This window comes from Cyprinus carpio, chromosome B23, assembly GCF_018340385.1.
Source record: "Cyprinus carpio isolate SPL01 chromosome B23, ASM1834038v1, whole genome shotgun sequence".
Taxonomy (NCBI): Eukaryota; Metazoa; Chordata; class Actinopteri; order Cypriniformes; family Cyprinidae; genus Cyprinus; species Cyprinus carpio.
In genome coordinates, this window is record NC_056619.1 from 10,974,137 (window position 1) to 10,988,382 (window position 14,246).

At 40.5% G+C, this 14,246-nt stretch overlaps 1 protein-coding gene across 8 annotated transcripts in view; it reads right to left on the reverse strand.

Annotated features, from left to right (window-relative positions):
- The window catches only part of myt1b (myelin transcription factor 1b), a 36,074-nt gene that overhangs the window by 5,124 nt on the left and 16,704 nt on the right, over positions 1-14,246 (reverse strand). For 6 of the 8 annotated variants that reach the window (XM_042750009.1, XM_042750007.1, XM_042750012.1 and 3 more), the window contains 17 exons: positions 13,796-14,073; positions 13,131-13,163; positions 12,021-12,947; positions 10,185-10,319; positions 9,872-9,962; positions 9,452-9,571; positions 7,500-7,714; positions 7,072-7,262; positions 4,128-4,391; positions 3,885-4,039; positions 3,721-3,783; positions 3,441-3,509; positions 3,175-3,237; positions 2,444-2,527; positions 1,305-1,526; positions 212-303; positions 19-122 (listed from right to left, as the gene is read on the reverse strand). In XM_042750009.1, the coding sequence (XP_042605943.1) occupies positions 19-122; positions 212-303; positions 1,305-1,526; positions 2,444-2,527; positions 3,175-3,237; positions 3,441-3,509; positions 3,721-3,783; positions 3,885-4,039; positions 4,128-4,391; positions 7,072-7,262; positions 7,500-7,714; positions 9,452-9,571; positions 9,872-9,962; positions 10,185-10,319; positions 12,021-12,947; positions 13,131-13,163; positions 13,796-14,073 (3,106 nt within the window). The remainder of the gene's footprint in view (positions 1-18; positions 123-211; positions 304-1,304; positions 1,527-2,443; positions 2,528-3,174; positions 3,238-3,440; positions 3,510-3,720; positions 3,784-3,884; positions 4,040-4,127; positions 4,392-7,071; positions 7,263-7,499; positions 7,715-9,451; positions 9,572-9,871; positions 9,963-10,184; positions 10,320-12,020; positions 12,948-13,130; positions 13,164-13,795; positions 14,074-14,246) is intronic. The other 2 variants (XM_042750008.1, XM_042750010.1) reach the window with 2 other exon arrangements.

Below are 14,246 nucleotides of genomic sequence, written 5' to 3' on the forward strand. Positions count from 1 at the left end.
AGGAAATGTGTGGCTAACCTGTGTTTGAAGGTTGACCATATCTGCCTCCATCTCATTGTTGGATTCATTGAGCTCGTTGATTTCTTTATTGAGTTGCTTGATGTCTTCATCATTGTCTAACACTGTAAAGAGAAAGAGAAATGTTGTCGCCTTTAGTGTCTCACAAAATATTATAGAAGTGAGGTTGGAGGTAAAATGTAGAATGTCTCACCGTCACTGGCTCTGAACTTAGTGCTGAGATACTCTTCTCCAGGGAACTTGGCTTTCTTCTTGTTGAGGGAGGCTCTGGGGCAGCCTGAGAGACTGGGGCAAACACAGTTGATTCATTATTATACACAAAACACAACAACACATTTGCTTCATGAGCAGTCCCATAATGACTCAAACTTGGCCAGTACCCTTAAACCTAAAGGTAGAGTGTGTAATTTCTGTGCTATTTAGTTGCGATCACATTTACCTTTGTATGGTTAAATTCTGTAGGAATATCAATGAAACCGGGAATTTTGACACGTGAGGCGAAAATTTCAAGTTTGTTGAACTTTGAACACACAGATTCACTACATTTATCAATATAAAGGTGATTGGTTTGGAGGTGACCTTTGAGTAAACAGCTACATTATTGACTATTCAGATGAGACTGATTTTCTGAACAATGTTTTAGTTACAATTCATATCAAACCCACGTCTGTAATTTTATTAAAGATTCACATGGGACTTACATCTCCATGTTGATTGCAGAAGTGGGACATGTGGGCAATACAGAAGCTTGTGTGCTGTGGTAGCGAGCATCACATATGACTAAGTTTTTAATGAATTATTTTTTAAATAAAATTTACATTTATTATAAAAACATTATCGACTCATTTACTTGAGTTTATAGAAGTGCCTGCTTATAATAAACCATGTAACTGAGCAGAGTAATCTAGACATGTATCTTGACCAGGGACCTGAACCGATTTGAGGAGCGTTATATATATGGTAAGTACCGATGGGAACCACAATCATGGATATGCACTTGGACAGGATTAGATTTCTCAAAGGACCACTGAGTTTAGCGAAAAACAGTAGGTAATTTGCTCTGGAGTTTTAATAGTGGTTGTGTGAGAAAAACATGGATTCTGACATTCTTGAAAAACTAGTCCCATCCGAATAGGGCCCAACTAATGTGACTGCACTTTTAGTAAAAAAATAATGACTGTTTCCAAACAGGTTTTCCACCCAAGCTCATTCCACTGGTTGTAAATTTCAAATACATTAACAAACTGAACATATCTGTCAAAACTATATTCTCGCCTTTTAAGTACCTGCGGTGTGTGAGGAAGCTGCCGTTGGCGTGTCCAGATCCGTCACATCCTGGTGTGGGACAGGTTGGGCCTTCTGTCTTAAAGGCCTTCCATGAGAATGGAGACCCGTTCAGCAAACCCTCCTTCTGCCGCCTGGCCGCCAATGGGCATCCATACGCACTGCGGTGAGTGGCATACTTCCCGCTGATGTGACCCAGGCTGTCACAACCCGGCACTGGGCATCTGCAAGAAAAGGAAAAAGATAAAGATAGAGGGAATAAAACATATGAGTGTGGTTAGACTTTGTGAGAGCAGAAATATCACCTTGCTATTGACTACAGTTACCATCTGTTTACTCTCTGTCTCACTCGAGTCTCTATTCAGTTTTGTTAAGAGGTTCATATTTAGCTACATACTTTGCCCAACAGTGACTGTGAATATTACAACATTCAAATAAACTGAAAAAACAAAAAAAGATTTTTACACTTTGGGGAGCTTGAGTGCCGCCATATGCCGGCTGCTCATTGACTGGAGTGGAATCATGTGGATAAAAAGCTCCTACGCTTGGCAGTCGCAAAAAAAAAACAAAAAAAACAAGAAGACAAAAACCCACACATTGCACTGCAGATGACTTACTAACAAAAACATGCACTATATTTTAATACCCCATGAGCCATCTGTGCTGTAATATATTGTTCACAGTTTTTATTTCCTCAGCAGTGTAACTAGGCGTCTTTGTTTTCTTGCTTTTAGAAGTTGTACAATGGGATAAAACACACAAGGCCTTTTCCCAAAAGAATTTGAACATTACTAGTGCTAGTTGGCCATGCGGGGTTCCATGCACTGACTCATAAGCTCATGTACGAGTGAGTTATTTGGAAGGTTGCCAAGGTGATATTTAACAAAGTAGAACACAAGCAGTATTTTGGGATACTGCTCTGGGAAGTGGTTCTAGATGGAAATGTTTGATTAAATCAATTCTGTCTGAATGAAGAGGGATTTTCTAAACTGCTTTACACTGTTTTTAAATGACTGTGTGGTTGGACAAACCTATTATCCAACATTTGATCATTCCATTACAATATCCCGCCTAAATTGTGTCTTTTTTACCGTACAGTAAGAAAGGGGGAAAAGCCTTGGGCTTTCTATGCAGTACGAACTTTAAGAGCTCGGAGTCCTCCTTGTCGTCCTTGATGGGAGTTGTTTTTATTCCACCTTTCTTGGCCCGTGGACACCCAGACAAACTGAAAATAGAGAGTATGCAGCTCATGATCAGAGGAGCTAGAAACTCAGAACAATAAGGATCCAGCACTACTGACCCAAAGCAATGCAGAAGAAACCAAACTCAGATACTATTAAGAAAGATGCAAGCATACACCATATCCTAACCAAGCACGATGCAACGAGTCTCCAGCAATTTCATGCTGAGAGTTATGATGCAACAAAATCACAGCCAATCAAAACATTTGATATGTAATATAAGGTAAACTTAGGTAAATTTGAGACACTTTTCCTTATTGAGATGGCAAAAAGTGGCCAAATTTACCTGAATATCTCAATAGCTATGTGGAGTAGGAGTTTGGGCCAATGATAATTTAGTGCAGGCAGGGCTACTGAGTACAACATATGCAAGACATGGGATTTACTGCTTGATATCTCGTGCCTGGTTAGGAAACAGTGGCCTCAGCAAGCTTTTAGAAAATCAGAGAAGAAAGAAAACTACACAAGATCTGGGGTCTGTTTCCTATCTAAAATATTATTCAATAATGGGGACGGGTAATAAATGAAGTGTGGCATACGCTTGTGTGTCTAACATACAGCTATCACTAAACTTCTCTGTCCTGTTTGTGTATTGGTATGCATGTGGGAGGGGTTGTTCAATGGGCCATACCTTCTGTGAGATGCGTAGTTACCAGTGATATGGCCTGAACCATCACAACCTGGAGTTGGACATCTGGGAAAGTGAAGTCAAACGTTAAATGTGTTGGTTTATAATGCCTGAAATAAACTTGACCAAGAGCAGGGCCACGGTGGAATTTTAGAATAATATTAAGTTGAGTCTTAAGTACTGTACCATTTTCATATCAAGAAAAGAGTAAAAGCAGCATTTAGCAAGAACAAGAACAAAGGACAAGATCAGAAGTAGAGCAGACATACTTAAGTTCAGCTGAGTGTGCTGCCATGAGGGACCGAAGACTCTTATCAGCGAGAGGACACCCAGACAGGCTAAAAATGTTGAAAAGAAACCAGGGGGAAAAAGAGAGAAGAAGAAGATAAAGTGAAAGAACCCAGAATGTCCCAAGTCAATGTAAAAAGCAAAGAGCAGACGAGAGTTCAGCAAGCGAAAGATAAAATGTATGTGATGTCTTGTTTTATTTGATAGTTTCCCTTTGAAGGCAAAATAAGCACAGAGAGGTGACCCCCGAACACTGTATACCTGCGATGTGATGCATAGTTTCCGGTGATGTGTCCACTGCCGTCACAGCCTGGAGTGGGACACCTGCAAGGGACAAACACAAAAAGCCTGACTGAGTGAAATGATTCCATTGTGCTGAATATCAATTTGTGCACAGAAATGGATGCAAGTTAAATGTGACTTACAGTAGGACCTCTTTCTTGTTGTCCTTGGGCTGGAACCTGACCTTAAAGCTGGGGGTTGTGACCTCTCCGGGGTACTTCCTGTCCTCAAGGCTGTCCTGCATCATGTCACAATCCTCAGGGTCAGAAGAGGCAAATGACTGATTGCTGTGGTCCATCTGTGCGAAGATACAATGAATATTATGCTGGTTTGTACAACAATAGATAGATCCGGCCTAATTTAAATGAAACAGGAAATGGTTGGACCTCTTCTAGCTCCTCTTCTCTCTGCCGATTGGGTTTGGTGTAGTCCAGAGGCCCTTCCCACTCCTCTTGTTTGTGGGTGTGTAAAGAGTGGGGTGAGATGCTGCTGTTGCCATGGTGAAAAGATGTGGATGATGATGAAGATGATGAAGACAGATCAGGGGAACGCACTTCAGGGCTGGCACAAGACATGCCCATTTCTCTCTTTATGGGCTTCTTCATGCTTAAGTCCAAGGTGCCATTCTCATCCACCTCAATTTCCATACTCTACAACAGAAAAATTTAAATAATTTATAATTAGTAACTGGGTTTGCGATGAGGATTTTAAAAAAGCATATATTTACAGAATTTAAATCTTATTTGACATTTTACAAAATAATCTGCGTAGTACAAAACTCCTTGTCACAAAGTTTGGATGTTATGGGTGGCTGCCAAGGTGTTGTTATGTTGTTTTTAAGCACACTGCTATATAGTTGCTAGGATTTTGTGGTTGGTTGCCAAGGCGTTGCTATGCAGCTGCTAAAGGTGTTTGTAAATACAGTGGGTGTTTGTAGATGTTGTGGGTGTTTGTAAACGCATTACTGGTTGTTAGCATGTTGTGGGTAGTTGCCAAGGTTATGCTATGCAGATACTTGGGTGTGCTGTATTTTTTCTTTTAGCAATTTGCTCTGTGATTGTTAAGGTGTTGTGGGTGTTTGTAAATGCGGTGGGTGTTTGTAAATGTGGTGGTTGTTTGTAGGGTGTTGTGAGTGTTTGCAAAAGCAGTGGGTGTTTGTAGGGTATTGTGGGTGTATGTAAATGGAGTAAGTGTTTGAAGGATGTTGTGGGTCTATGTAAATGTGGTGTGTGTTTGTAGGGTGTTTGTTGGTGTTTGTAAATGCGGTGGGTGGTCATAGGGTGTTTGTAAATTCTGTGTGCGTTTGTAGTTTGCTTGTGTTTGTAGGGTTTTGTGGGTGTTTGTAAATATTGTTGGTGTTTGTAGGATGGTGTGGGTGTTTGTAAATGTGGTGGGTGTTTATATGGTGTTTGTAAATGCAGTGTGTGTTTGTTGGTGTTTGAAGGGTTTTGTGGGTATTTGTAAATGCAGTGGGTGTTTGTGGGTATTTGTAAATGTGGTGGGTGTTTGTGGGTATTTGTAAATGTGGTGGGTATTTGTTAGGTGTAATGGGTGTTTGTAAATACAGTGGGTGCTTGTAGGGTGTTGTGGGTGTTTGTAAATGCAGTTGGTGTTTGTAGGCCAAGGCAGTGCAATGCTATTGCTTAGAAAAGTAAAATTATGAACTTTAAAAAAGTAAAATTATAAAATCTGAGTATAACAAACAAACACGGAATAAAGCTTAACAACAAAGTACACATTTTAAATAATTCATTACATATGTTCCTATTGTATGTAGACGGATTATGCATGGATTAGTGCTAAAACAGGCATGTTTACATATTTGTGTTTGAATATGAAGTCGGAGATGTGCACACACACTAGGCACTGATCCCAGAGCAGTCCCAGTCTGATTAGCGTTGAGCCACTGGGTCTTTCTGCCCATTAATCTTCATCTTTTATCCCCTTCTGCTAAAAACATGTCAGGAAATCGAAAAATGAAGAAGTAGTCACTCCCTGGGCTGAGGAGAAAGCTTTTTTAAAAAATCACAATATCGAGGACAGAGCTTCTCCAATTACAGTATAGATCCCAGAGTTCTCAGACGGAGGAGGGGGGTGAGAGGCTGATAGATTATATTTTTGGGTGTGCAAAGGCACAAGGAAAGAAAAGAAAGAAAAAAGGGACAGGAAATTGAGGGAATGAGAGAGAGATGCCCTCATTTGCATTAACCATGGAAATATTGAATAAAAGAACATGGAGCACCTGGTCCTGCCCTATCTAGGGAGCTCACTATCAACTTAATGCAATAACAACATGAAGAGGAGACAAGGATGAAACGAACGGAGGGACAGATGAAAGGGAGGAGAGATGACGCAATATGATCCCAACAGCAAGCAAATGCATTCTTGCTAATGCTACGTTCATCTGATACAAACCCTGCTGAAGATCAATCACACATAGAGATGGACTTTCTTCAGTCGATGGATGCTAACCATTATAAACCACTCTTATTAACTATTATACATCCACACATGGTGTAACATAGTAGAAGCTAGTTTGAAACCGTAGCCTGCTAAGCTACTCATAATTTAAAGTAGTTAAACCATCTAAAGTAGATCAGAGTAAATCAGAGTTCATTCATCTGGCACGACAGAAACAATAAGGATCTTAATTAGAGTGCCAGCATCACACTTGAACAGATACTAAACTAAATGTAGCTAATAAGACTAGAAAACAGCCTAATTTGTATCAATGAATAAAAACAGCTGCATTAAGCTTCATTTTATTTCACTATAAAAGAGACGTAACATTCTTTATAGAGACTTCTGAGAACACTGTTGATCAAAGACTTAGATCAAAAGAGTTTTTTATTTTTTTGTCAGTTTATTGCATTGAAATGAGAATGAATACAAATGAACAAAATTGCTCAAATGACTTCCTAATGCTACTTGAGAAAAAAGTTTGATTATTGCCTCAGCTTGTATTTGGTTTGCCGACTGTTTGTTTCTAGCTAGTGTCTGTTGTCTTTTGTAAATTAGTTATTCTACTAAATGACAGAAGTTTCAGTAGAAGTAAACTGTATCCTATTATGTTCTCCATCATCCGCTGGAATGCCACTCTCTCGTGAACGTGCATACGACAGTTAGTGGAAGCTAAAGATTATGGTTTATAAAGTTGAAAATATTAATATTTTTCTTACACAAATGCATCGCTTCACTTCAGAAGGCCACTTTTTTGGGTTTCAAAATCACGTCCACCGTTCACTGCCATTATAAAGCTTGGAAGACCCAGAACATTTTTTAATATGACTCCGATTGGATTCGTCTGTTACATGAGATTATGTTCTGTACCTTATCTTGGTGTCTGATGCTGAGGTTCTCTGGTCTCTCCCAGCAGCGTGTGGACAGGTTGAGGATTGCAGTGGCCGCCATGTGGGCAGCTTCGGCATCATGGGAATAATCATATCCGCTGGAGGAGCTTTTTCCATAACTACTGTGCAAGCTGGGACTTGGTGGGGAGGCCCTGGGGAATGGAGGTTTGGCTATGGGGAAAAGAGAACATAGCTCTAGTTAATAAATATTTTAGTATTATAAATAGTACTTGATCCTTTCATTGAAGTGCACTCTACCAAACTCACTTATTGCTAACCTTGATGTACGACAATAAAGAATCTCAAACCTTAGCCATACTATTCACAAAGCACACCATTTACACACGTTTCTGTCTGCAAGGAGTGTATTATACATAGCAGTCATAAACCATGACTAATCCTGCTCACATCTGAAGGCTTTGGGTGAAGTTTCGCTGGTGTGCATCTTTGGGGCGAGCATGCGCTTGCCGAACACCTGCACGTCGAAGCTTGCATAATCAAAGGACACCTTGGAGTACTTCTCCAGCTCCTTGGCTAGATTAGCGCGTGGCGTGGCGGGGACGAGGCTGGGCCTGTAGCTGCCATGCGGAGGAATCTCCAACTGTTTCACAAAACACATGGGCCTGCAAAAAATAAGTAGCGAGAGAGAGAGAAAGAGAGAACATCATTTTTTTTTTCTCCACAAAAGAATCAATATCCCTGCAGTGAAGAAAAAAGAAGCATAAAAGGATAAGTGTAAGTGTGCATAAAAGATCAAGAGTGAAAGAGTGGGCTTGAATTAGACAGCAGAAGAGAAGCGGAATTGAAAGACTGACAATGAGCCAAAGATACAGCAAAGAAAAAGGAAGGAAAAGTCCCACAGATAAATAGGCGGTAAAAGAGTAAATGAGAGAGAGAGAGAGCGTTTCAAAGCAGGGTGACTGAAGGAGAAGAGGATTAAATAGTGTCTTATCAGCACTGAGCACATTAGAATATCGTATAGCATGGAATTGAAGCCCTAAAACCGACTCCTTTTCCTGAAGAATCGTGAGCCCTTGCGGCCCTTTCTCTGTTCTAAAGAAAAACTCTGAAAAGACATTTGCTGTGCTCCAGAAACTAGTGAGCTGCCTACTGAGGTGGCATTTTAAGGCATCATAGATGCTCCCGATGTGAACACTGTTTAAAAAATGTAAGCAGCTTCCTAATATGTCACATTTTTAACTAAATTCTAAGGCTGCAGTGCATGTGTCCTTCATAGAGAAGGCAATCCCACAAGGAAATACAATGGCAGATAATGTGAGGAATATTATTCAATGTAATTAAAATGGATTATTTACTCAATATGTCAATGCTGTGCAGTTCTGTGCTTATCAGAATATTAAGCTATTAGCTTAGCGACTATATACCAAGATGGTTCACTCATAGTACTATGAATGAGAATTGCAATCCTGAAATGACCTTCCTTGGTCAAACTCCATTGCGAGTTGAGGCTGCAGTGTGGAGTTCTGCTCATGTAGAATGTTCCAAATTCTTCAGTGAGGGTTTGGATGCTGTTTTAAAAGTAGGCAGTAGGCAGCTTGCTAGGTTTTGGAAACCAGCTAAAGAATGCTAGCATGTGGGTGTGCGTGTCATTGCTGACTATGACACTGTGTTCTGTATTTAACATCATTAACGGATTTCAGACGTGAACCAGACGCGGTTTGAAGGAAAACACACACGCAGCACCTACGTGTGTTATGATCTGCATGACAATGGCATGTAAAGTATATTACCCTCTGCTTCCTGTCTCTTCATTAGTCAGTGCATCCCATTAGCAGGGGTGGCATGCGGAGCCGTCAAAGGTCTCTCTGGTGACTTCTCATTGTCGACATCTTCCCTTAATGGGCTTTCTCAGTGAACTGACGCTCATTTAAATCAGAATAACACTAATAAGAGAGGACTGCTTATTATTTTCATAATCCACATTGCTTTGTCTGACCACAGACATGCTTCCTGAAGGAAAGTAATTATTTTTCCAATACTCCATGCCCTGTAAGTCCCATAATTAGCTTATCAGTGGCGTAATTAGACTAGCAGGTTTGAGGCCTGATCCCAGCATGAAATGGCTGGCTGTGCTATATTAGAAGGGCAAAGGAAAGGAGGACCGACATTCTGAAATGCCTGACCAATCGTGCTGCGGTAAGTGAGTTCAGTCCTGCGGTGACTGACAGCTGGGCTAACCAACCACAGCAGGTACGTTTGACGGACACATACTGCTGACATAGAAGCTGAAGGACAGGAGGAGACCGAACACGGGGTAAGTTTGCTGTTGCTGGGAAAAACAGGAATAAACGCTGATGTTTTCAGTTCCTGGGTTTGTGTTGTTGGGGTTTAGGCCTCACCTGAGAACACGGTCAGAGTTTGGGCTGCCCGTGATGTGCTCGCCCATGGGCTGGGGCAGGTGTGGCTTGTCGTGAGTCTTTGAGAGCTTTTCGGCAGCAGCGATGGGACATCCAGACAAACTGATAGAGGAGGAAACGTGAAAGAATTTGTGAGGAAAATACACTACACTTTTTAAAATAGAGCTTCATTATCGGCATTGACGGTTCCATGAAGAGCCTTTAACATTCATGAAACATTTCCATTTTTTATAGTGAAAAATGGTTCACTGAAAGGTTTTTTTTGGAAAATCCAAAATTGTTCTTCTTTTGCTTTGCTACAAAAACCACCTTATGTGGACCAAATGTAACATGAAAGTACATTTGGGGATTTCCCATGTGGTCACCAAAAGGAAAACCGTCCTGAAAAAGGAGACTCCGTACCTGCGATGTGTGTTTCGGTTGCTGTTGACATGACCCTGACCAGTGCAGCCTGGTGTTGGGCACTTCAAGACATTCTCGTGCATGGCCAAAACTGAGAACAACCAATCAGAGAACAGAAAGGAACAAGTAAGCCAATTAAAAGTCTTCTTGACCCCAAAAAACAAATTCTACCAGCATCAATTCTGAACTAAGAGATGAGAGGTTTAGGAAGGGACATGCACAAAACTAGATGTTTAAAATACAGTGTTTTGTCTTTTCTGCTGCAGATTATCACACAATCAAAAGATGTGGCTGTAGTTTGATGTTGACTCACTCTCTGGAGGGATCCGATCTTTGTGTGGGCAGCCTGACAGACTGCGGTGGTGGGGATAAAGTCCTGTCACGTGACCCGTTCCATCACACCCGGGGGTTGGGCATTTGATCTCTCGCTTCTCTGATCTAGAACTCTCTGTGGGCAGCAAAACACCTGTCAGTCAAACCTTATCTGAAGACATTATCACTTCTGTCAGGACAGAAACATACAAAAGATGGGCATATTACCACACACACTGTGCACAAACACGCTCTCCAGTTTCATGCTCTCTGGAAGTTGTTAAAGTTGCCTCTGGCCCAATAGAGGAGACAAATACGGTGATAATTACGGTCATTATGTGTTTGGGCAGGTGGATGTTTCCATACAGGATTATTATCTTCAGTGAGGGTGTGCTGGGCTTTATTGGACTATCTACTGAAAAATGGAGCTCATTAAACAGACTTTACCATTGGCAAAGCACACCTCCATATTATACAGGAGGAGAGAGTGAATAAGTATGTGGGGTCCAAGGTAAACGAACGAAGGTGCAAGGACAAAGGCAGAAGCAAAAAGCATGAAAAACAGACGGGAGAAAGAAAAAAAAAGAAAAAGGAGAGAAAGTGAGAGACGTAGAGAGAGAGAAAGAGCTTGCATGTGCGCTCCAGTGGCTCCTTAATTAAATGTTGAAATGTTAACGAGACATGTACCTCCTAATTAAAACTGGTCTGAGCGTGAGGAGGCCAGTTATAGAGGGGGTGTGGAGCCCTACCGAGCGCTCGGCTGAATCCAGCACCACACGGACCGGGCACGGTGCCAACCGAGAGCAGAACAACACCACAAACAAAACCAATAAACAAATAAACACGTGCCAAACCAATCTAATTACACACACCCTCTCTCCCCTTCAACTCTCTCGCACTCTCTCTCTCTCTTTCTAAGTGCTTCAGTAATTATAGACTAAGGCTGGAGTTTATCTATGGAAACCAATTCATTTGACCCATTTATACTCTCCAGACTGCTTCCCCCATTATTAATCTTGCAGTTCTTTGCCTGAGCGAGAGCTTGCAATTTTAATCTTCTTTCTGATTAATCATGTTTGGGTGTTTATTTATGAGAATTTGTTGATATTTGAGTACTTATGTAGGATGTGTTGAAAAATGCATATGTGCGAAGTTTAAAAGGAAGAATTTCTGTCCACAAAAAGAGTGTTGTGTACATTTTCACAATGATGCAATTCTTTACTCAGTTGAACACAACAATCTAATTCATACAACCATTATTATGCAAATTGTCACATTAATGCAACTATTTCCTTTTTTAAGTCATAAATATACTATGAGAATACTATATATAAACTGTGTAAAATTACAGTACATACAATATACATAAGAATATTGTTCAAATAGTTAAGTTGTAAAAAATCTATTTTTATGCAAATTGTTCATAGAGTTCAGTTTAACTGATGCACCAGTGGTTGTGCAACATCTTTACAAAGTTTTTCATTAAAAAATCCTTTGCAGAGAAATGATCACATTACTGCAAAAATTTATGTTAGGATGGTTGTGCAAAGCATTTTTACATAACTTTACAATTACATTGATGCATCAGTTTACTTTTTTTCCTCTAAAAACTATGAAGATACTATGCAAAGACTTTGCATAAGTATTCTTCTATAAAATTGCATCAGATTATATACAATTTACAAAAGTTGCAAAAACTTACACTATCCTAGGATTCCTTCGGATTTTCCTATGTGAATCCATTTATGTAAGAACGGATTTCAGTGCAAATTGTAAACTTGAATTCAATTGATGAACCCGTTTTAGGGGTTGGTAGGTACAATGACAAATATCTGACCTTTTCCGAAGCAGCTCTTGCGGATATGTTCCATGTGTTTGCCGGACCGGTCGTCGAGAGGAAAGAAGCGGTGGTGTTCGGGAATGCGGCTGAGCTCACGATGAGCTTTGACCTGTTGGGCTTTCAAAGCAATGGCCTGCTCCAGCAACCCCAAATTCCCCCGCATTATGTCGAACATCTCAGACTCGTCCGCAACCGTTGATCGTTGAGACAAGCTGTCGTCATCCCCATCGTCATCGTTGCCTTCCAAGTCAGCATCCCTCTCTGACTCCTCAGACTGCACTTCAATAACCACACGAGATGCTGTGGCAGCCTTACTAGAGCTGTAGCTTTCTGGCAATGTAAGTTTGTGAGAAATATAGTCTTCCCTTACGTGAAATCCCTGAGTGGCAGTGACAACCGAAGGGGTGGTTTCTCTCTCCCCTTCATCTTCAGACTTAGCTTCCTTGTACGTCTCTTCTCTTTTAATCTCAGATCTCAACACCTCATTATCATCATCTTCATCCTCATCTTCGTCATCATCATCATCATCATCTTCTTCTTCTTCAGCCTGTTGTGTCTCCATCTCCTCAGTAAAATACTGGTGGTCTGACTCCATCTGGCTCTCAGTGTGCATGTCCTCTTCTTCGTCTTTAATCTCACCTTTCATCACTCCATTCTCTTTGGACATCAGAACTCCTATTTGGTTCCTTGTTTCCTCTGTTTCATTTCCTTCTTTCTCTTCTTCTTCTGATTCCCTAAAAGGGCTTTTATCTTGTGTTTCTACTGTGACGGACTGTTGTTGTTGTTGGGGTGACATGGCACTGTTGTTGTGGTTGTTGAGGTGCGTCATTGAGTTGGCCACTATGTGCTGATAGTTAGAGAGATCCTCAGAGGATGAGAGCTTGGGCTTCTCTGTGCTGGACGCCTCAATGATGATGCACTCCTCTGTGTGAGAGACACAAATGTTAAAATGTGTAATTTTCTAAAGATATGTTTACATTGTCAGAGGATTGACTCTCAAATTATCCAGTACATACTACAGCATCAGAAGCAGATTGAATACTGTCTGTACAGACAAGAGTCCAAATTAAAGCCTAGATATTATAGGTAATGAAAAATTTTACTCACCCTCATGTCGTTCTAAACCAGGATGACTTTCTTCTGTGGAACATAAAAGAAGATATTTTGATGTCTCAATGTTTTCTTCCATGTAATGAAAGTCAGTGGGGTCCAGTGTTGTATTTCATTGTATGTACAAAATAAATAAATAAATAAATAAATAAATCTTCCAAAATATCTTCTTTTCTGTTTCACAGAAGAAAGAAGGTATCTCTTTTCAAGACTTTGTATTGGATCTTAAAGGTTTTGATTTTATTCTAAACTGTTTCTGACAACTGCTTTTATACTCTCAGGTAATCTGTAAAAATTCTCTGGGTTCTGTTTTTTTTTCCTTTCCTTCAACGTTTAACGGGTTCTTACTGCACAACACCTTATTTTCTAACATTTAGTGTCACATGAGAGAGTTTGGAGCTCCAACATTGACAGCAAAGAATAACCCAGAAAGGGTGCAATGCTTGTGTGTCAATGTCAATGATGTGTCAACTAGCTGTTGAGTGCAGTTCCTTTGAATGAAATTTGCTCTCTAAATCAGGTTGTGACTTCTAAAAATGTACAGCAGTCACTTTGGTTACAGAGCATATAACCAATATGTGTATGAATATAACTGTATATATCACCCAAAACAAAACAGTTAAACATATTCAGATTTTTTTTGGTCATTTTTAATCACTTACCTTCATCACCATCCTCCTCCTCTGTATTGGTGGTCTCTGTATTCTGTTTTGCTTGCTCCTCTTCATCACATCCTTGATCACTAGCTTTCTGCTTCACCTGTTCTTCATCCTCCTCCTCTTCTTCCCTCAACTCCGTCTCCTCTCCGCTTTCCTCACTCTCTGCGTTGAATCCTTCATCCATCGCCAGCTTCAGCGGGTGAGACTTCCTCTTGGAAGCAGTTTGCTCTGACTCTGCTTCCTGTAGGCGTCTTTTTCTGGCCAATGGGCAACTCAAAGCACTATAAGAGAAGAAGAGAGATCATTAATTAGACAATTCGATTAAGGACTTTTACAGTACTAGTGTAAAAACAATGAAAACATGCAAACTATACACATGCAAGCCAAGCATGCCATGCTAAACAGTCTATGGAAACTCAGAAGAGGAATGGAACAATGTTGGATATTGACCTGT